The sequence below is a fragment of the Athene noctua genome, chromosome 4, assembly GCF_965140245.1.
Source record: "Athene noctua chromosome 4, bAthNoc1.hap1.1, whole genome shotgun sequence".
Lineage (NCBI taxonomy): Eukaryota > Metazoa > Chordata > Aves > Strigiformes > Strigidae > Athene > Athene noctua.
The window spans coordinates 2,615,119-2,636,863 of NC_134040.1; the positions used below are offsets into that span (position 1 = coordinate 2,615,119).

General features: G+C 41.8%; 1 protein-coding gene across 3 annotated transcripts in view; it reads right to left on the reverse strand.

Annotated features, from left to right (window-relative positions):
• The window catches only part of ATRN (attractin), a 154,392-nt gene that overhangs the window by 16,176 nt on the left and 116,471 nt on the right, over positions 1-21,745 (reverse strand). For all 3 annotated transcript variants that reach the window (XM_074904257.1, XM_074904259.1, XM_074904258.1), the window contains 2 exons: positions 14,522-14,600; positions 2,215-2,322 (listed from right to left, as the gene is read on the reverse strand). In XM_074904257.1, the coding sequence (XP_074760358.1) occupies positions 2,215-2,322; positions 14,522-14,600 (187 nt within the window). The remainder of the gene's footprint in view (positions 1-2,214; positions 2,323-14,521; positions 14,601-21,745) is intronic.

The window sequence follows — 21,745 nt, forward strand, 5'->3', positions numbered from 1 at the left end:
ATCAGACCGTCTCATTTATGCTTCAAGTTGATTAAGAAACATTTGTACGAGTTATCAGCACAGAGGGCAATTAGCAGTTGGTAACAATTTCTGGGTCTCAGAAACGGACATCTGTCCACAGTCTTATTTATTATGCTTAAAACCGGCTTCTCCATCCGTTGAGTAACCCCAGGGGGTCAGACAAGTGAGTTATGGAAGATGATGGCAGACACGGGAAAGCAAGGAAGCTTAGCTGCGAGTGACAGAAAGATGAAATCCTGTCTGTGGTGCTGTTTGTGGAAGCGCTTCAAAAGAGAAGAGTTCAACATTTCTATAATCAAAGAAGAAACTGAAAAGAAAACAAAAAAACCCAGAGAGGGACGGAGCAGAAATCGAACAATGAGGCCCAAATGAAAAGGGAAGAAGCGCTGTCAGCTGAACAAGAGGAGAAATAACACACTAACCAGAATATATGAGATCCAAAGTTTACTATTGTCTCTGTAGTTTGAGTGCAGAGAGATCAGAAAGTTTGGGACGGCTTTGTTCTAGGCCTGATCCTACAGGAAAAGTGCTTTGAGTTAACTTATTTCTAGAAAATGGAAAGAGGGGAAGGGAATTGCTCCCAGATAGACAGACTGCAACCCAAACCAAACAGCAGCCAGGCTACAGCCACCCAAATCCACCCCCAGCCCGATGGGAACATCCATACACATCCCACGGCTTCTTCGATAAAGCAACGAATAAAAGGCTCCCTCTAATTTGTTGAGTGACAATCCAATTTTAAAAGCATCTATTTCAAAGTCTCGGTGAGCTATTAGCAGCTAATGACTTCCAGTGCCTATCATCCTTGTAATAGAAGTAGAGAATTTATAAAAACTCAGAAAAAATGAATGATCTGGAGTCAAATGAAAGTCAATGAGGAGCAAAACCACTGAGAGCCTCCAAGGAAAGGTCCTAGAGACAGGTCAGCTTAGCTGCCCTGTCACTTAATTACTCCTAAGTACTGAGTACCTTTGGAAATTTTACTTTATTTTCACTGCACTGCAAGGTTCATCTCTGCAAAACAGGGACGATAACCCCTGATTTCAGAAAAAGGTAATGACTAATTCACGAAGCACTCACATGTGGGGCAATCACAGGTATCATTCAAGCTAAAGGTTTGGATGGAACACGGTAAATAACCAGAACAAATGATGAAAGTAAGACAATACGTTGAAAAGCTTCTGCATAGTGTCCACCCAGAACATGCTGCAAGACACCGATCAGGTGGAAAAGTGTTAAAATTTGCCATAAAGGACTATATTCACAAATAAATAAGGAAGAGCTAAAGCTATACAGGAAATCTTAATTATGGCATCTCCTGATACTAAGGCCAAAGCTTAAATATTATTGCTCACCAAACAGAATTTTGGGGGTCAGATTGTTTTAATGTGCTTTACAATAATTAAAATGCACACTTTTTTTTAATAGGAAACCATAACTAACGTTCTTGTCACAGTAACAGAAGGTGAGAAACTTTGTGCCTGGACTAATGAGGAAGACTCCCAAAAACCTGAAGTCTAAATAAAGCAAACCAGCTACCTTAGACCACAAAAAACCAATCAGCGTTCTCAGGTTCTTAAGTTTTTCTTTTTGTATGCAAGTCTAGCTAGTCAAAGCATCACATTTAAAAGTTCTTTTAATTCATTAGTTTCCTTTTAAATATGCTTCTCCTAAAAATACAACATGTTGTGTCTAAGAACATGCCAGCCTGGTGTAAGACAATGATTTCACCACGCTCCTATCTGCGCATCACAAGATGTATTCAAACATATATTTATAATCAGAAATATGTTAACACTATTACAGTACACAGACACAATTATATTCCTGTTTGCTTTGAGATATCACAGAAAATGGTTTCTATTTGCAGCACCTCTAACTATTTCTAGCCAAATGTTCTACTGTGTAAAGCTGCATTCTTCTCTATTACGAGGCATAAAAACTAACAAGGCAAACACAAAATCTCATACCCTACACACAGTATAACTTTTTATCAAAACCAGCTCAAAAGTTGTAAACGCATATCTGAAGGGATAAAAGCAAATGAAAACACTCTCTGTTGGCCCTCCCGGGCTTACGGTTTCTTGCAGGTATAAAACAACTAGAAGATTTGGAATTACTGTGTTAACTACAGTTTAAAACAAGCATCATGATTAATTGTGGTAAGGACCATCCTAAAGCGCCAACTCTCACCTTTATGCTTCCCCCAATGAGATCTGGCGGCTCTTCATCTGTTTCTAAGGCAACGTTGATGGAGGCGAAGGGGCGACTTGCCATCTGTTGCATCTCACGGAGTAGTTGCTAATTTAATAAACAGAAAAATATTATTATCATATTGTTCCAACACAGAGATGAAAAAAAAAAAATGTATCTGAGAGGTTCTACCCAATACGAAGGGATATCAATGAATATGGAAAAATAACCTCCCGGTGTTTGAACAAGCTTAAGGAGACAGACAGATAATTGTAATTATTCACATTACTGCAACTTAACAAGTTACTGCAAGTAAAGCTACGTGCAGAGTCTTAGCCCGAGTTGTTTGTGAGGGAAAATCCACCTGCTTGAGTCTCCATAAATTAGCTATTTACTTTTTAAGCTGTGATACCCCAGTTGGTTGCCATCACCTGTTTGGGGCATGGCAGGATTGACTCCATAGGATGTGTAGGAACCATTTTAAAACTAAACTAGCAGCAGTACGTAACTACTGTAAAAAAGAATTTGATATTTTTTTTATAACCACGCTAGCAAAATGCTGTCAGGCGCCTATTGAATAATCATCCTTTTTTATTGTTTGTTTCCTTTCCGAATGCAGCAAATGTATCAAATAGCAAGTGTGTCCTTGTTGCAGTATGTTTTGTTAAAATAGAAAACCTTTTTCCGGGTAAATCTCTGCAAGCCTTCATGACAAAAGACATCCTTTTATTGTACTCTTAAGCACTTTTAAGCATTACGATGCAGCTCCTTTTTTTTTTTTTTTTTTTTTTTAAACACACGAAAAAAAGACACTTCCTCTACGGCTAGGCTGGAAACAGCATTTCAGTTTTAGCTGAGCTGTGGACACACTTCTTTTTGGCTTTAGTGGCTAATCTCTAACACTAACAGCAAGCTACACAACCTGTAAGTGGATGCAGAAGCCATAACCCTAATTCCCAGAAGCAATGGGTTTGATGCAACTCAGTGCCCCTATTTAATAAGGAAAGAGCCATACACTTTGTAGAGCTTGTAAAAAAACAGCAGTCTTACCCTTAAGTGCAGCAATGGCCTAAACCCTGTGTACTTGTTGTACACAGCTTTACCCATTTAGCATTAGTGCTCAGCTGCACCAATACTAGTTACACTCTTTATACTTTTAAGCTGGATTGAGGCACTACCAAACGCCCTCTATACTTCCCACCATAACCACCTGCATTTCCTCATTAATTCTGGGTAACTGGACACTCCAAGCCCTAAATGATCATTTACAGCACTCAAAAAGTGCTAAAGAAATCACCACAAAATTCATCGTGCCCCAAATAACCCAGGAAGGTATTACTGCCCACATCCAGCACGGTAGAAGAGGACACAGCACACAGGTGAAAGGAAGATGCTGCTAAGTCATTTGGGCAAAACTAATTACATCATCATTTTCTTGAACTCATAAACCTTCTATGGTCTCTTCTTTACCAAGCCATCTTTTAGCTGTGGTAGGGTGTTTTTTTGTGTAGAAAACTGAAGACTGTCGCTGTAAGATTGGGGTTCAGGCAAGGTGGCAGGAAGGCACGATGGGGTCGAGGCAACTAAGCTTGGGGTGAGGTCTATAAGACTCTATCGTTCTCGGTTTAATAGAAAAATATATAAAATTTCATGGCTATAGAAGACAAGTGGCAAAGTTTTGCTTACTTTCTGAAGACGGGAGAAAAAAAAAGAGGAAAAAAAAAGGCATATTGGAGCAGATTGTAGATAGTCAAAAAGCAAAAACACCCAGCGAATTCACACAAATGGAGCCGTATGAAGCATTTGCAAGGAAACTTGTGTGTAACTCACACTTGGGTAAAAGAACACGAGGAGTTTTCGAATATTTAGAGCACACCAGCAGATTGCAGACTAAAGCAAGTGTGAAACAGATTGCTGGGTTGTTGTTCCTGCAATTGTCCCCTTCAGCTATCATAAAGCGCTTTGTTTAATGGCTATAAAATCAAAGAACAAGCTGTCCTGATGAAGATGTCCAAGAGACTCACGAACTAAAAGCTATTAGCTCCTTGAAGGAAGTTTAGTTTCCTAAAGAAAATGTGCTATTTGGCAACATGACTCCTACTGAAGTCAACAGTAGCTTCAAGAAATAAAACCCCGAGCAGCACGGCGAAGGCAGAGATATGCTACAACACGAGCAGTGGGAAAAGCAGTGCTGACAGCAACGTTATTTTCTTTTTTTCCTGAACTGGCCAAGGAAAGCCCTCGCTTTTGGGGTTGTTCCAAAGCCAGCTGACTCCCAGCATAATCACGGCCAAACCAGGTAAAACCAAAGGTCTAAGCTTCAACCAAAGCAGCAAACGCCTACAGGAGAACATCCTTTTCCTGACATCAGTTTCTGCTGTAGCACAAGTCACGTTACAAAATTCCCCCCCCCCCCCCCCCCCCAAATTAAGAAGAAATTTGAGAAATAATTAGTCTGTAATCAGAATGTCACTTTTTCCCCCAAGGCATGCACCGAGCATGTTTAATCTGTGCACGTATATATCCTTCGATATTTGTTTGGTATGTCAAAATTTTAATTAAAAGATTTTACTGTGTTGTAAAGGAGAAATTGTGGCATTTCCCTAGCCAAGACGTTGAGCGTGTCATTAGAAATCAGCAGCAGTTAACATCAAGATACCCCAGAACCTGGCTTAGCCTCATTCCTAATGATTGGCTTTCTGAGATTTAAACTAATGAACCTCAATACTCTTTCAAGCAAACCTTTGCTTTTTACATCATGCAATTAATAGGACAACCTGGGAATATTTTAAATCACTTGGGTCTGAAGAGGGTTTTAAAGGCAAAATGTTTGACAGGCTTACAATAAAAATACATCAAAAAGCGTGTATTGGAACACACCAATGGCCTTTAATGTTTAAGTAACCTCAAACTGTGAGAACCTGCACAACTTTCATTTTCATTGATTTTTTCTTTTTTTTTGGTCACTAATCAGTAGAAAAATTCAGTCAAAAAAAAAAAGTAAAATCACAACTTAAAGCAATCGCTGAACGGGAAGTGTGGAAACAATGCCTGAAGGTTTTGTGCAACCAGGCACTAAGAGGACCCGACAATAAACCAACTCCAGAGTCTATACTGGAAGAGAAAAAGAGCAGGGAGATGAGGAGACCACCGAGGTTGTTCAGCTCACAGCACCCAGGACTAGAGGTGCAGATCGAGGAGCAAACGGTGCAGGAACGCAGTGTTTCATACCAGGGATTCTCAAAACTCATACGTGTTGAGTAATAGATAATCCAAAATGAATAGTGTCTTACTGATGGGAGAAAAATCGCCAGAGGAATTGAGGAAAACCTTTTCATGCAGTAGCAGAGGCTCTCACACAAAAGAAAAACAGCTCTTCAGGTTACCAGGTTAATTGACTAATATAACCTATGCTGTGTTTTCTGACAAGAAAAGGCCGAACATTTTATTCATGATAATAAAGCAGTCACCAGACTCTGTATAACCATCCCGCTACCATCCATCTCAGCAATTGCCCCCTGCAGAGTCTTTTTTATGAGCACAGGGCTATGGTACCTTTTGGGATGAGGCTCTGATATTTTCAGCCATGAAAGGATGCTGATTTTTCCAGAAGAAAGCCACGTGTCTTGGATTTTATTTGCTCCTTATAAAGAATGGCTTTAAAAAAAAAATCTAAACAAAAAAGCTATCTAGAACTTGTAATGAACTCTAGTTTTTACAGTATTTCATCTCAGTTTTCAGAGAAGGAAAAAAGAAGCTCAAGTAGGAAAAAAACCATGGGTGAGCTAACTGAATGATGGGCACGGACACGCTTTGATTTTAAGGCAGAGTAAAAGAGAAGCGAGTAGGAAAGAAATTTCTCTCACAGGAAAGGGAGCAAAATATTTCCAGCAGGCAGGACATACTCGGACAGGGTATCAGCAGGAATGTCTGGTACCACTACACCAGCCTACAGCCGAAGGAGGTGAACTATAATAAGAGGAGCCAGAAAAGAGGAATAGTCTTAACAGTTTGGGTTTTTTTCCTGGAAATTTGTAGATATAATCCTTCAAGGCATTTCTGAAATTCAGATCTTTCTGGACCCATAGCTTTTTTTTTAGAAGTATAGCTACTGCGGGCATCCTCAGGAGATAACATTTTGGTTTTAGAAGAACTTTTGTTGAAGATATTTCAACAGAGCAAGCTACATGTTCCTTTACCTTGATGAGACAAGTACGATTAAAGGTCATCCTTTGAAGATTCATATTACAACCTTCAAGGCTGCAATGAATTTGAGATAGTGCTCCAAAGTTAAGGCTATGAGAAGCCTCCCACTGAACTGGGTCTCTACTGCCGTATTTCTGCACCACCACGGCAAAATCAAGCTTCCCTCTCTTATGAGCAAGGAAAAGCACCAGCTGGGTTGTCCCTACTGTCCACAGGCAACCTTAAAAACCAGGAGACTGCAATCAGCTGCGTGTTTTGGACCACTGCTCTGCCTTGTATTGCAAAGATAAATTGTTCCAACGGGCCAAAACCCAGAGACCTCACAAACAACAGCGAGTCTCAAGAAAGTAACAGCTCTAGTGTCATGGAAAAAGAAGAAAGGTAAAGAAGATAAGGAAACAAACCAACCTGTACTCTTATTAAGATGTTTAGAAAGAAGAAAAAAAAAAAAAAAGAGATTGAGGCAGAACAGAATATTTGGGATTTTCCTGTATGGAGCCAAAGTGTGGAGCTCCACCACACAGAGCATAAAGATGCCATTCTCCAACGTGGACTCAGCAACTCGGGTTGCTGTTTATCCCCCTCAACCGAAGCGAAACAGAGGCTGACAGGAAAACAGAACAAAGTTGTCTGCCTCTTCCTGACCTGTCTTTTAAGCAGCATCAATTCTGCAAAGTCATTCAGGGGTGTCAGTCCTCTTATACCTTCCCTCCAAGGCTTTGCACAACATACACGATCCAATCCAGCATCTAAAAGTATTGCTGCACACACTGAGCAAAGGGTAACAAAACTCTCCCAGCGAGGCTTGTTAGCTCTGACTTGGCCACTTGCTAAGCAAAGTCACAGTGATTTTGTTGAGGTCAGAGAACCTCCTGTCCTTCCAAAACGTAGTGGGTAGAGACAGGCATTTTGATCTTATTCCTGTACATCCTGCATTGCTCCAAGAGCTTCACCTGAATTCAGAAAAAGGCTCATCCCATTTATACACAAATACATATTTGTGTATGCACATAAACTATCAACTACCTATTACCAGGCATGACTAACTTAGAAAATCTCGCCTGGAGAACCTGTCCCAGAGCTCTCCTGTAATGACATCTGCCAAAACTGCAGCTCGCAGGCTGCTGACAGCCAAGGTGGGAAGGGGACACCACCCTCCTGGGGTTCCCAAGGGCCTTTGGAGAAGGTGCCCTTCCCGGTGGCAACAGCAGCTAGAGAGAGCTGCACGCCTGCGGCCAGCACTGACGGGTGCTCGAGCAGTGCTGTGCATTGCTTTGAAATAACAGAAATATTCTGCTGTGGGAACCTTTGCTTTACGTTATAGTTACTTGGTGACCTTGGGGGAAAGAGGAGAAGACAAGAGAGTTACCTACAAAACAAAAAAGAACATCAGCAAAGAAATAAACATACAAGATATAAATACTGCAGGAAGATGAACCACATTGTCTCGGAAATAAGTGATTTAAGGCATTTAGCCACAATTACATTAACTACCATGTAAGTCAACAAACAAACAATTTTCTCTGACGCTTCCATCATCACTGAAAATTAAGTTTTTAAGCCCCTAGAGCAGTGCACATATTAATGTTAGCTAATTAGTTTTGTAACTGACTTTGCAGGCTATGTTGAAAGAGAGAGGAGGAGAGACTTAATGTTCAAATGCTTCTCAACAGGCATTTCCACACTTCAAAACTATAACAAACCAGAAAGCAAAGCTGCTGGGAAGTCGCCTCATGCTGAAATGACAGAAGATATTTAATTCAGGGCTGATTAAGATAAGTAAGTTATTCATCATAATCAAGCCCAGTAGGAGGGCACAGAAAACCTGACCTTTAATAATAAGAAGATATCATTTCTTTTTAAAAGACCAGAAGTATATAGTCCATGCAGACTAAAATATATACCACGACCAGATAATTACACAATAGCAGAGTGCACCTTTGATTGACTTGAGCTCTTCTAGCATAATTACACAACACTGCTTCTCTCCCTGATTTTTCCAAATAGCTAAATTAGGTACCTGTACCAGTGATTCCTATCATCAGAGAGACCTAGGAGTCTGAAACGACAACAGCTTCAATGTGGGGCTTTTTAAACAAGGTTGAACTCTCCTAGAGCTAGACTTGATAGTCTAGCTTCACTATCCCAAATACTGGCCAACAGCTCTGGTTTAGGGGATATACTAAACCCAACTTAATTCTCTAGTGGCAGCACCACTAAAAGCACATGAGAAGAGCTCAGCTGGATGCCAACACTGTGTATGTGGGGGCCAACCTGAGATGACAGCGTCCAACACGGACAAATTAAAGCTACAAATGATCAGCTGTAACTCACCACCTGCGAGTTCAACCAGAGATGAGCTCAGTTCAGCACAGAAGCGACAGTAGCATGTTCAAACTAAAACGGACCATCAACCTCCCCCTAAGCTGGAATCTCTTGTCAATGTTAATATTTTGGGATGTTTCTCATCTTCAAGGCATCTCTTATTTCTGTTACAATTTCCTTCAGTTGGTGACCAAAGCCACACTGCAGAGAGCACGCAGCGTTTGTATTTTGGAAAAAAGCCTACAGGCAATACGAGTTGGTTCCCATTCACAGATTTTAAATTTAGGGATAGAGCAAAGTTACAGTTATTTGATCTGACCTCCTGCATAGCACAAGCCGCTGAATTGCACCGTGGGATTGACCTAGAAAAGATCCTTCTAAAAGCACTCAAATTCTGAGCGCCACTTTTCTAAAAAAAAAAAAAAAAAAAAAAAAAAAATTGTTGGCGTTGCTACTCTTGCCATTAAAAAGAGGAGAAAAAACAAAACAGCTTTTGACTTTTTTACCCCCAGCTGCAGAGACTGGGTGTTATGCCTTTGGCTGATGGTTTACAAGACCCTCATTCCCATCGTGAATCTTCTATGATTCCTTTTCACAGACACAGACTGACATCATCAAATCTCAATATGTTTTTCCTTGGATAAAATGAGTAATTTGTGACGCTTTAGTCTCTCACTTATCTTCCAGATAACAAATTAATCCTGCAGTGTTGTTCTGCGCCATCTGCAATGCCCAAGACATTGCTGAGACCAGAGTGGACACAGCACTTCAATAACTAGTTACACCTAATGCTAATACTGCTCTTAATTTATTACTCTACTTAAAAACGCAGCAAGTGGGACTTTACATCGGGTTATTAAATCACCACGGCCACCACCATTTCAGTCTATTGTCCAGGGAACAGGTATTCTGGGAAGTAAACCCACCTTAACTGTTGAAAAAAATACAAACACAGGCTTGTGTTTCACACTGTAATGAGACAACTGAGTATGCTAATCACGTAATCTAGAGCTCCTTACAAGTTATCTGCTTGCCATGATTTCTCACTCCTCCAATTCGTCTTTCCTCTACAAACTACACCAACGAGTAGTTAATACTTTCTTCTTGGCTGAGAGACACCCAATAGCGCTGTGGGTGCTATCGAACGAGAAGGCCTACATGCCAAATAACTGCTGGGAGCTTGGAGAATACAGCAGCAAATTTCAGCACCAGCACATCTCATTTCTTACAAGCCCTCCAAAGCCCCTGAGACCGCCCAAATCTAGGGACATTTGTAGCTTGACTTTTTAATGTTCTTGCGTAAGGCTGATTCTTCCCAAACACTTACTGGAGTCTCTAGACAGAGAGAAAGATCCTGATTTACAGTTACAATTTGAAAATATTCCAATCCTGAATCCTTTTCTTTGACTAAGGATGCCCTAAATCACAGTCTAAGAGAGAAGATAGAAGAGATGAATGAAAGACTAACAGGTGAGAGCAGGATGGGGAAAAAACCAAAGGCAGGGCAATAAATAATAGACAGCACACATCCCTTAGAAAGTCTTTGCTGTAAAAATGAACACAGAAAACTGCCTGCCTAAGAGGTATTCAGTGTTCATGGACATGACAGCAGAGGATGCCAGTGAAAAAAGAAGTGCTGCTACATTTTGAATACACTTGGGAGGGAAAGAGGTTTCAGCAACGAGGTCAGGAAGGGGAAGGATAATCCCTGCAGTAAATCAATACAGCAAACCCATCCTGAATAAGTTGAGCAGTACACAGAGTGAAAACATTCAGTCCTGGATAGTCTTGGCAAGAAAGGAAGCAAAATGTAAACTATTTTATGCATGTTACGAGTGCAATGGAGCTTTAGACACCCAAATTTAGTTATGTCTCTACGTGCTTGTGTCAGTGCTCCCAACACAGCTCGATGGGGCACGGAGAGTGATCCAGCTGACCCTCACACAGCCAGTTACACCGGGTTGGCCAAATCATTATCCACGCTCCGTTTGCTGGAAATGTTAAGAGGAGCTATTTCTTGCTGAAAGTGGAGGAGATGAAGCAGACCGAGGGTGAAGAGAATAGGATTTGGATGCTAAAATAAAACAATAGGATAGAAAATTCATGACAGCAGATGAGCATATTAAATTTCTAATGCCACTCTCGTACTTTGTGCATTACTCTCTATTACCACCTTGATACATTTAACGTGTCATTTTCTAGAGACAAAATAGAAAGGTTTCCTATCCCTATTTCCTAATGTCATTCACCTCATCCTAAGCCTCCTATAAAAGCTGCCTTTTTATTTCCATTTTCCCTCTTTAAGATGTCTGAAGATATTTAAACTCGGTGCTCACTGGAGAGGGAATAAACACACAATTTACAATCCCATCTCCTCCATGCCTGATATGACACAAATTGTTCCCATTTTTACTTCAGGTCAAGTTTTATACTCTGCAAGGCCTGAACTTTTGCTCAGTGCTCCAAACTCATTTCCCTACAACTATATATTTGCTACGCTGTGTTTGCACACCCAGAAGACCCTTTAGCCAGAAGGTTGAGGAACATCAGCACCGACATGTGCAAGCAGCTGGTCAAAGAGGATGGCAAGAGCTGCAGAAAGGAAAGAAAAAAAAAAAAAGTCAGGAGAATCTGACATATTTTTACAAGATTATGATGCAGATTTTGGATTTGTAGTACACTGCTTTCCTGGTAAGGAGTAACGCAAATGTAGTTTAGCAAACGATGCTGCTCTGTTCCATTAACCTGATCCACCAAGCACAGCTACACAACTTCTCCCAGCACATTTTCTAAGCAATATTGTCTGAATAATTTTGACTACTAGATCTTTCAACACACTCCCCTTTCCTGTCCTATACGTATCTCAGATTAAGCTTCAGCTATCTACTTCTCACTCTGCACTGCGATAAGCAGTTAGGCACTTGCAATGCTTATACTGGAAGCAGAAGTGATTGATAGCTGGGAATTACCTGCAGATTGCATTATATTTTACTTACTTTTGGGTTAAGATTAGAAAACACGCAGAATTACTGCAGCACAACCCATGGGAGACAGGCAACTGTAACTTGACTACTTCTAAAAATACAGCCCAAACCAGAGAAATATCTTCCTCCAGGGCTATATTAAAATATTATGCAGCATATATTAACTTAAAGCTTACAATATGCTGTTTGAATCTGGTGTTCTGTCACTGCTGCTTAATCACCTTTCACTCTACCTCTAAACTGTGATATGGTGGGAGGAGGTGGAGGAGGTGGTCTCCATCAACTGCATCAGGAGTTTATAGAGGGAGGGAAAAAAGCGATAAACTAAAACCTGGTTAGTCAAACTCTCTGATCCAAGACTCCCGAAAAGGTAATGGAAAGAACCAAAGAAAGAAGCCACTTCCAAAGGAAAGAAAGAATGGCAAATCTAAGTGTCACAAACTTCAAAACCATCCTCAGAACAACAGATGGGTAAGCCTGTGTACACTTAAAACTTTGCAGGATTGTATTAATCATTATTTTAACTACTAATGTTTAAAGGGAGCCTTGATAGGATTTATTGAGTCCATATAAAAAAAAAAATCCTGCAAACTATAAAGTCATCTTAGATAATACCAAAAAGTCAAAGAACTTTTTGGGCAGACTTTTGTTCCTGGAGCCAGTCTTTCTTACTATAGCTAATAATGGCATGGCAAATATTTAAAACAGTTTCCTCAAGTTTTACAAGTATTTCTTAACAAAAGAAATAGATTTCTGCTATGAACTACAAGATAGAGTCACTAAACGAAAATGATGAGCAAGATAAGTAACAGCAAAAGACAGGAATCTGCCAGGAAAAGAACACAGTGATGAACTGCCCGTCAAATAGCCACACGTGTAAACTGATTTTAAACTAAACCACACCAATATGTTGTTAGTACTCCAGCTTTTTTTCTTAAAACATGCATCAGACTGAAAGTAATTTATAGGGACATGTTTCAGTTAGGCCACTGCTAAAATATTTTAACTGAGCTCCAAAGCACAGTATTTACTTCTCAGTCTATATTATACATTCCTAGATAACACTTAACCCCAGGAGCCAACAGGGAATGTTATGCTGACTCCAGCTTACTTTCTTGCCAAGAAAGCAAGAAGGAAAAAAAACAGCCACCCTAGGAAAAATTTATCTACCATCAGAGAATACAGAAACCTCAAAGACTTAAATTATTTCAAAGATTAAGGGTTATCTCTTTGAAAACCACTGATTATATTACACATTTAAGTTCAGTAGTAAGAGCAAAAACATCTGAAGCAGAAAGAGGAAGAAGAGGACAAGAGTTATCAGACATCATCCTGCTTTATTATAAGAAAGAAAATCCTCAGACTGACTAAATTTATACAATTCCCACCACTGCACTGGAAAGTACAACCAGATACAGATTTTTGAAGATATGAAAGAAACGGGCGCTTGCACAGAATTTCAGCACTAGAAATTAATCCCCAGAATATTCTTGATAAACTACTACGTATGAATAAAACAGTCTTCAACAGGTACATGCAGCTGCCAAGTGTTTCATCCCAGCAGGACACCTGGGAGGAAAATCAATAGGAATGGGCAGATTTCACCCTAAAATCCAAAAGCAAGGAGTGAGGTGTGTTTCTTCTCCCTTAGGGAAAGGTACCTGCTCTTGGGTGACAACCTACATATAGGAAGTACACACGGACTCCCCTGAACAAAGCCTGGCTTCTCTCATTTTGCATACAAAAAAACACTGCACAAGACAAAGCTCCTAAAAATAATCCCAGGCACAGCCCAGCCCAAGCTCTGCTGTATTTGTACCTTATACAGGGCTTTGCTTTCCATAGTTTTAGTGCTTGCCACAGCAAAAAAACACCCGGGGATGTGTGGTTGCCTGCTTTGCAGCACACAGGACTTGCTTCTTTACATGGGTCTACTATACATTTCTGTGTTTGTGCTTAAAAATGAGAAATAAGGACATGTTCTTTATGTTACTGAGGGGCACTGGCCATCCTAGCTCGGTCACCCTGTTACACAAGGTGTAACGTGAAATTAGCTTCAACTGAGAAGCACGAAAAAAGGGTGGTGAAGAAAAATCCCCAAATGCAGCAGGGATAAACAAGGAGGAACCATGTTTTGGGGAGTGTAAAGCACACATTTTTTTACATGCTGCAAACAAGAAAAAGTTGGGAAGCTGGTATGGTCCTTGGCTCGGCAAAGAGGAGAAAGCTCTAGCACTGGAGGTTGGTTGACTCTTTAAACAGTACACTACAGCTTTCTAAATCGTGGGTGGCTTCTCCCACCTTTCTCTCATACTACTGTATTCCAGGGGAAAAAAAAAAAAAAAAAAAGAAAACAACAACAACAAAAATCCCACAACATTTAGATAAGCTTTTAATTTAAAAATGGGGATTAGCCTTTTTTTTAAATCAGATTAAAGAGGGAGCTAAATGTGGTTCAGAGCTTCAGTGGAGAAACTTCCTCTTTTGAGACAGCATCTCTTAATTTGTGGTGGGTTTGTATTTATGTTGTCTAGAGTTCTGGGAACGCAGGACACTGACCCCTATTTTTTGTGCTTCACAGAAGCTGCAGCATCAGGATACTAAAATAGCATCATTTGTCACTGAAACTGTAATCGGAAGTACACTATTATAAATCCCCAAACAGAAGCATTTATAGATTAGTGGAGCTTATCCTTAACTGAAGGTTAATGCTATGCATATGTGAATAAATACAAGAGAGAACAACTATAAAAAGTCATTTAAGAGATAGCATTCAATTTTGTCATTTCAACCTCTCTTCGTCGTGATGCCCAGCAACTTTGTTTAATCTTCCAAACCACAGCTGCCACCAGGAGTAAAGACAGGAAACAACTGTAAAGGGAAAAAAAACAAAAAAAAAAGAAAAAAAATCTTATTGTCCTTGTTCACAACATAACAGCAGCTAAAAAACTCTAGCAAATAAAAAGAAACCTAGGCTAAAAGTCCATAAAATACTTAGAGGTACTTTGATAAAAGATAATATAGCAGCGCAAGGTGTTTTGCACAGTTCAGTGCTCATGACACCTGGTGAGGAATGATGCACATCTATTTACAGAGAAAACTGTTGTTCCAACGTTACCTGTTTGACCTCCTTATACACTATCCACCAATTTTCACCAGGAAATCAGAACAGTAAAGCCAAAAGATTTAATCAAAATGGAAAAGCCAGTATTGCCTATCTTTGGTGATATTTAAAGTGAAAGGATAACCCAAAAAGGAAAGCTTTGAAAGAAACAGAGAAAACAGTTATTTTTTTTTTTTCTTTTTCAAATTACAAGAATAAGTGTATAGTAGTTGGATTCTTCTTAACTGGCTGTTGCAGAACTACAAGCCTTTCTTGATTTCCCCAAATCTACATTGCTTTTCTTAAATCTGAAGAGGAGAAAAGGATGAATAGATTTATCAACTTCTAAGGAAAATGCAAAGCAGCAGATTTAACAAAAAGCAGTTACAATAATAATAAGAATAATAAAAGGCGACTTTATTGACAGTTGAGATCTTATCACACTGAATACTTAATGAGCAACTTCAAGGCACACAAGCTTTCTAAGATAATTTTTTTTCCTTTTGTGTATCTGAACCTCAGCGAAAGCTTCTCTTCAAGTACGGCACTGATGGGTAAGAGAAAATGTCCCCCGACCTCCCTCCCCACACACTTTATGTTTAAAGAGAGCGCTGAAAGGAAGATTAACCACAAGAGATGACTTGTTTCCTCAAGTGCACTATTCACACCCACCGCTGTGCTCTGTAGGTCTGAAGAGGGATTTTTGTTGAAGGGGGAACTGCTGTGCCCCTCTCCTTGCCTCTGGGCACGGCTCAGTTCTTGCCCTTCTGGGGCTCCCAATGGAGACCCATGGCCACGGAGGAAAGACAGAATCCCAGAATCACTCAGGTTGGAAAAGCCCCTCGGGATCACCGAGTCCAACCCTCAGCCCGACTCTGCAAAGTTCTCCCCTACCCCACATCCCCCCACAGCTCATCCCAACGGCCCTGAAACCCCCCCAGGGATGGGGACTCCCCCCTCCCTGGGCAGCCTCTTCCACTCTCGGACCACTCTTGCTGGGAAACATTTTCTCCTCCTGCCCAGCCTGAGCCTCCCCTGGGGCAGTTTCCAGCCGTTCCCTCTTGTCCTGTCCCTGATCCCCTGGGAGCAGAGCCCAGCCCCAGCCTCTCTGCAATGTCCTGGCAGGAGCTGCAGAGAGGGATGAGGGCTCCCCTCAGCCTCTTCCTCCTCACACTGAACACTCCCAGCTCCTGCCCTGCCTCCTCACAGGATTGATTCTCCAGCCCTTCCCCAGCCTCGTTGCCCTCCTCTGCCCTCGCTCCAGCCCCTCCAGATCTCTCTGGGATTGAGGTGCCCAAACCTGGACACAACCTCCAGGTGTGGCCTCCCCAGTGCCGAGCACAGGGACTGTCACCTCCCTGTCCCTGCTGGCCACACTAGTGCTGACACCAGCCAGGAGGCCGTTGGCTTTCTTGCCCACCCGGGCACCTGCTGGCTCCTGCTCAGCGGCTTGTCAGTGAGAACCCCCAGACCCTTCTCTCCCAGACAGCTCCGGCCACCCCTCCCCGAGCCTGTAGCCACGCAGAGGGTTGTGGTGGCCCAAGGGCAGGACCCGGCACCACAAGACTGTGGCGGGAGGAAGACCATGACCGCTCAGTACTCCCTGCCTTCAAAAACAAACTCAGCACTGCTTCCAAAAAATCAATCCTTACTGCAGATCCCCAAACTTCTTATTTCCAAACAGTGCTGTGGCTTCCACCGTGCTCTCCCACCCTACTCATACAAACATCCATGACCCCTACGATGACTTCTTCTACTCGGACGTGAAGCCACAGTCGCGCTGCTGACCACAAATCCACAGCTTAGGATGATGGATGGCATCTCATCCCACCAGCTCCCCGCTGTTCCCTCTCTTCATAAATGCCTCACACGAGCTGCGAGGGGCCGCCGATTTTGTCTTTCAAGCCCTACTTCAGCAACTTTACAACAGCAAATCCTTTCGCAGAGAGGAATGCAAAGATGTGGAAATATTTAATATTAAAAAAAAAAAAAAGGACAGACAGCAGGAACCATTCCCTGAGATGCAGAAGGAGGAGAGCCTGTTCCTGATTACCTATCACTATCCATAGCCTATATATTATGAAAACTGCATGAAACACCCAAAGAGCAGCCAGTAGGCAACATGACTATATTTTTCAAGCTTAGATACATACAGAAATATGTTTTACTATCATCTAGGATAAGATATTAAATTAAAAAATTGGCACTTGTGTGACTTTAGAATTAAAACATCTACATGGCTTCAGAAGACTCCTACGGTGCTTATTTCTTTACAAATTTAAGCAGGATCACAGAGATTTTGTTTGGCCTTTGTCATTTTAAGAGGTATGTATTCCAAATCACTTCCCCAACGTTTTCTCCCAATGTTAAAAATTGGACATTATTTCTCTGTAAAAGCCTGGCCATTCTTCTGCAAACACAAATAGTTTAGACAAGCAGTTTTAATGACTATTTTATTTTCCTTTTTGAGAGGTACTGGATTATTACTGACTTTTGCAGTAAAAAAAAATGTGCCCTCATTAACTTGTAAAGTGTATACGTTAAATCTTTAATTGCTATTTTGGTAAAGAAGCTAACATGCATTATTCATGATCAAGAATTTCATACCTTCAGCTTTCCCTTTCTTTCCTGAAGCTCCCCACTGCTGTATTAAGTGCGAGAGCCTTATATCACCAGGAAACAGTATTTTTCTTCTGGACAAGGTCACGTTTGGACTAGATGGATTTCCACTTATGCCACACTTGAACAGGCACAAGTGAATGATGGACTAGCAAAATTTTTGAGTGCCCACATTTGTCTTGGGACACCTGTTCGCTCCCCACGGCATGAATGCCGCCACACTTACTCAGTGGTTTGGGGTAAGCTTTTTTTCCCTTTTTTTTAAGCTCCCTTTTCCTCAAAGAAACCTAAAAATCTTCCTAAGGTGCAAAGTTTGCTGTATCTCTGAGGTCCAAAGAGGACAGTGCTCCCTAAAGAGCAAAAATCCAAAAGGTATGCATGCAAAACCAGCACAGCTGAGACCGTCAGCTAAATCTTTGGTCTGCTTTGTTTTCAGCGACATTTTAACATCATTGCACAAATAGAGGGTGGAAGTAAACCAAAACCTTCAAGGCAGCAGGGACAAGTGTTCCTGGTTCCACATTTAATTTGACCATGAAAACAATATTCAAAGCATCTGCAGGAGTCCCCAGGACAGGCTGCCAAAGGACAACGCCTGCCAGGCGATCACGTCCACGTCATGAGAAGCTTCACCTCAGGACAAGGCGTTTTAGATGCAGCTCATGGGCAACAGCTACTGCCACGGCTTGTCTGAGTCTACCTCCTCGATACCCCTTTATCTAGGAAAAGGAGATGGAAGTCCAAAGGGCAGAGGAAAAAGCCCAGATGCTTCATCAACCTCCAGCATCTCTGTGTTCTAAAGACCCATTTCAGAGAGATTTACTTTCAGGACTCTCAAGCACACAGATGAAGCTACTTTGTGCTGTGCACAACCAGCAAAGTGAATGAGATCTCCACCTTTCTGTAGGTGACCCTTCCAAGACGTGCTCCATTCACACGTATCTATCAGACAGCACCAGGAACCTACACACCCAACTGAAGATATGTGTCAAAACATGCTGAACTCCTACGAGAATGGCTCCTTTTTAGGAAAAATGTGACTTCAGCGAGTTGTAAACGTCAGGTATGAACCTCTTATTTTTGGTTGATTTGAACGCGGTATCTCCCTATATATTCGTTTACTCCCTTAGAAAAGAAATCTGGAGTGGAGAACTAAGAGGATCACCTTTATCCTTACACTAAATCCTCTTTCTGAAATTGCACAATCCCAGAATCTTTCATGGGTTTCTCTTTCCTGCCTCACTTCTGGCACCACAGCCAAGACTTTCTGAAGAAAGCACAGAGAGGAATGAACAATTAAGGACTAATAAAAATTCCTCCTAAAACACTCAACACAGTACCCTCTATTTCAGAGCAACAGCACCATACATCTTTGTACCGACACAAGGAGGCAGCAAATACCCACAAAAGCTATAAAATCACTAAGGAAATATATTTTCCCCCTTGTACTACCTTCCCTTGGCAGTACTTGGGGAAGAATAAAAGGCAGTGCCTGCTTGCTGGGCTGCAGTCCATCACCTGCTGGAAGAACCCTGGGGGAGAGGGAAGTCAAGATCTATCTGCTGGGTTTACTCAGCCTAAACCATCCTGAAGTAAGTTAAAAAGACCTGTCCTCGCATCAGTAGCTTTAAAGAAGCTTCCCCCGCCCCATCTTCTCTTGGAAAGCAACTGTGTAAATATGGAAGCAGTGGAAGAGAAGAGCTGTATGGAACAAGAGCCGTGTTGGAAAATGATTTGGAGCAAAAGCCTACGGTGGTTGGTGGAGTCTTGGTCAAAGGCCACACTCTGCCCTGCTTTCTCCTGAACTGCCTCAGCCATCTTTCTGCCAGCTACCAATATCCACCCATTTCCAAATGGCTTTAAAAATAAACCTTCACTGCAGGACTTACTTTACCTTCTCCTTCTGTTTCTTTCTCCTCTAAAACTAACAGCCCACCAAGAGCCTCCTTCATCCCTGAAATCCACCGTTCATTCAAGCCTTCTCTCTCCACCTCCCCCATCTCAAACAATGTTTTCATACAGTTTCTCCTCACCCATCTCTCTGAAAAGAAGGTAAATGAGACAGAAATGCTCTTGAGCTTGTAACATCCCAGGACAGTCTGTACACAGTCCTGCAAATGTCACAGAATCCCAGAATTGTCTAGGTTGGAAAAGCCCCTGAAGTTCCTCCAGCCCAAGCATGACCCTCCCCCTGACCGTTCCCAACTCCCCCAGATCCCTCAGCGCTGGCTCAGCCCGACTCTTCAACCCCTCCAGGGATCCCGGGGACTCCCCCCTGCCCTGGGCAGCCCATTCCAACGCCCAACAGCCCCTTCTGCACAGAAATCCTTCCTCAGAGCCAGCCTGACCCTGCCCTGGGCAGCTTGAGGCCATTCCCTCGGGGCCTGGCGCTGGGGCCTTGGCTCCAGAGACTCATCCCCCCTCTCTGCCCCCTCCTGGCAGGGAGTTGCAGAGGGCCAGGAGGTCTCCCCTCAGCCTCCTCTGCTCCAGACTGAACCCCCCCAGTTCCCTCAGCCATTCCTTGTACAACATGTCATGCACAGGCACCACGTCCAGTGGCTGTACCTGAACTATCAGGCCAGTTTGAGAACAGTTTCATTTTTCCAGCAGAAAAAGAAGAAACCAGAAAACTCAGACGTGAAACCAGACTGGAAGGAAAAAGAGCCATCTAAAGACATCTAACACCCCTGAAGAGCTTTTCATCCCGGGGAAATTTGACAGTGACTCCTCATTTGGGTCAAGTTCTATGAAACACGGCTTCCAGTGGCCTATACAAGTTCTAAAAGTTTATATTTATGCAGCATAAATATTGTCATATAGGGAGAAGTTACATTTATATTTTACAAACAATATTATATTTGATGATTACCTTACATAACTCTTAATTATTTCTTATTGAAATACAACAAATAAGCAACGTGGCTATAAGTAATCTCCCCTCAGATGGCCTCAACACATGCACCAATTGTTCACTGATAAGCCTTCAGCACTCTTTATACCACAGGGTATGTTCACCCTGACACACAAAAATCTGAACTTAAACACCCTGTCTGGTTTTATTCTATACTCTAAACTCCTCTTCATAGCAGAGGGGATATTCTCTCCACTCCAGGTATCCTTAAAACTCTTCAACCAAGCATGTGTTCATTTTTAAATGGCTGGAAAACTTCATCAGCACTTTGATATGATGCATTCTCACGAGGAGAGAAGAAAATCCATCTGGCATATTAGGGCCCAATTATTAAACTCTCCTACAATGTTTATCAACATCAGAATTGCTAGTAAAAAATGGCAGTTTTAAATGCCAAAATATACAGCAGCTTCAATACTAATACGCTTTAACATATATAGGTCACTTCATAATTTCAGAAAGCACTGCAATGATTACTAGAAACACATCCCAAATTATTTTGATGAATTGGAAGCTATTTAAATGCTATTTAAAAGTAAATTTTAATATGCTGGAGAGTTATAGGACACGTTTTTAAGTACTCTGATGCATTAAACCTCAAAATAATTGGAACAAGTACATAATGCTGAAGGAGTGCCCAGGGTTTGCACAGTCGGCCTTTGCCAAAGAGCTATCTGCAGCCAACAGCAAACCAACAGATCTGATCTACAGATTTATGACCTTATCTTTCTGCTGAAGATGGCACCAAGGTTTAACAAGCCATAACCCACCTTATTTGCAGCTGGTGTTTCTTTTTGGTTTGTTTTAAAAATCTACTTACTGGCTAGCACAACCAGTCTGACACCCTGTAAACTGGGGGCAGCTTCTATAAACACAAGATCAGCCTAACTAGAGGTTTGAGGCCTTTTGGGAAAGCAGGTATTAATATATCTGGGTTTCTGTTTGTTAGTTTGCTTTGGTTTTTTTAATTTTTGTTCTGTTTTTTTAGGGCTCAGATTTGCAAGGCCTTCTGTGATATCACAAAGGGCATAACATGAAAGGGAAAAAGTCAGTCTTGCAGGTCTGGAAGATGGAGCTTTAAGGAAACACACCAAAAAACACGGGACACATGATGGAACTGGAATGGAAGTCAGTGTTATTTTGACCTCTGTTTTGACAGTTTTTCCCTCATACTGTTTTCAGGCAGGGACATCTGAGCAGGCTGGAGCTACATGCAGGACTGGGGACCAAGCACAGCGCTGGCCCTGCAGACTCTTTCCGTTCTCAGTTCTCCTCTTCTGTAGTCTCTGCACTAACCTGCTCATCTCGTCAACTCAACCCGTGAGAAATACCCACAGGAATTACAGACAGACGTCCGTGGCTCACCCTATAAAGGACACCTAT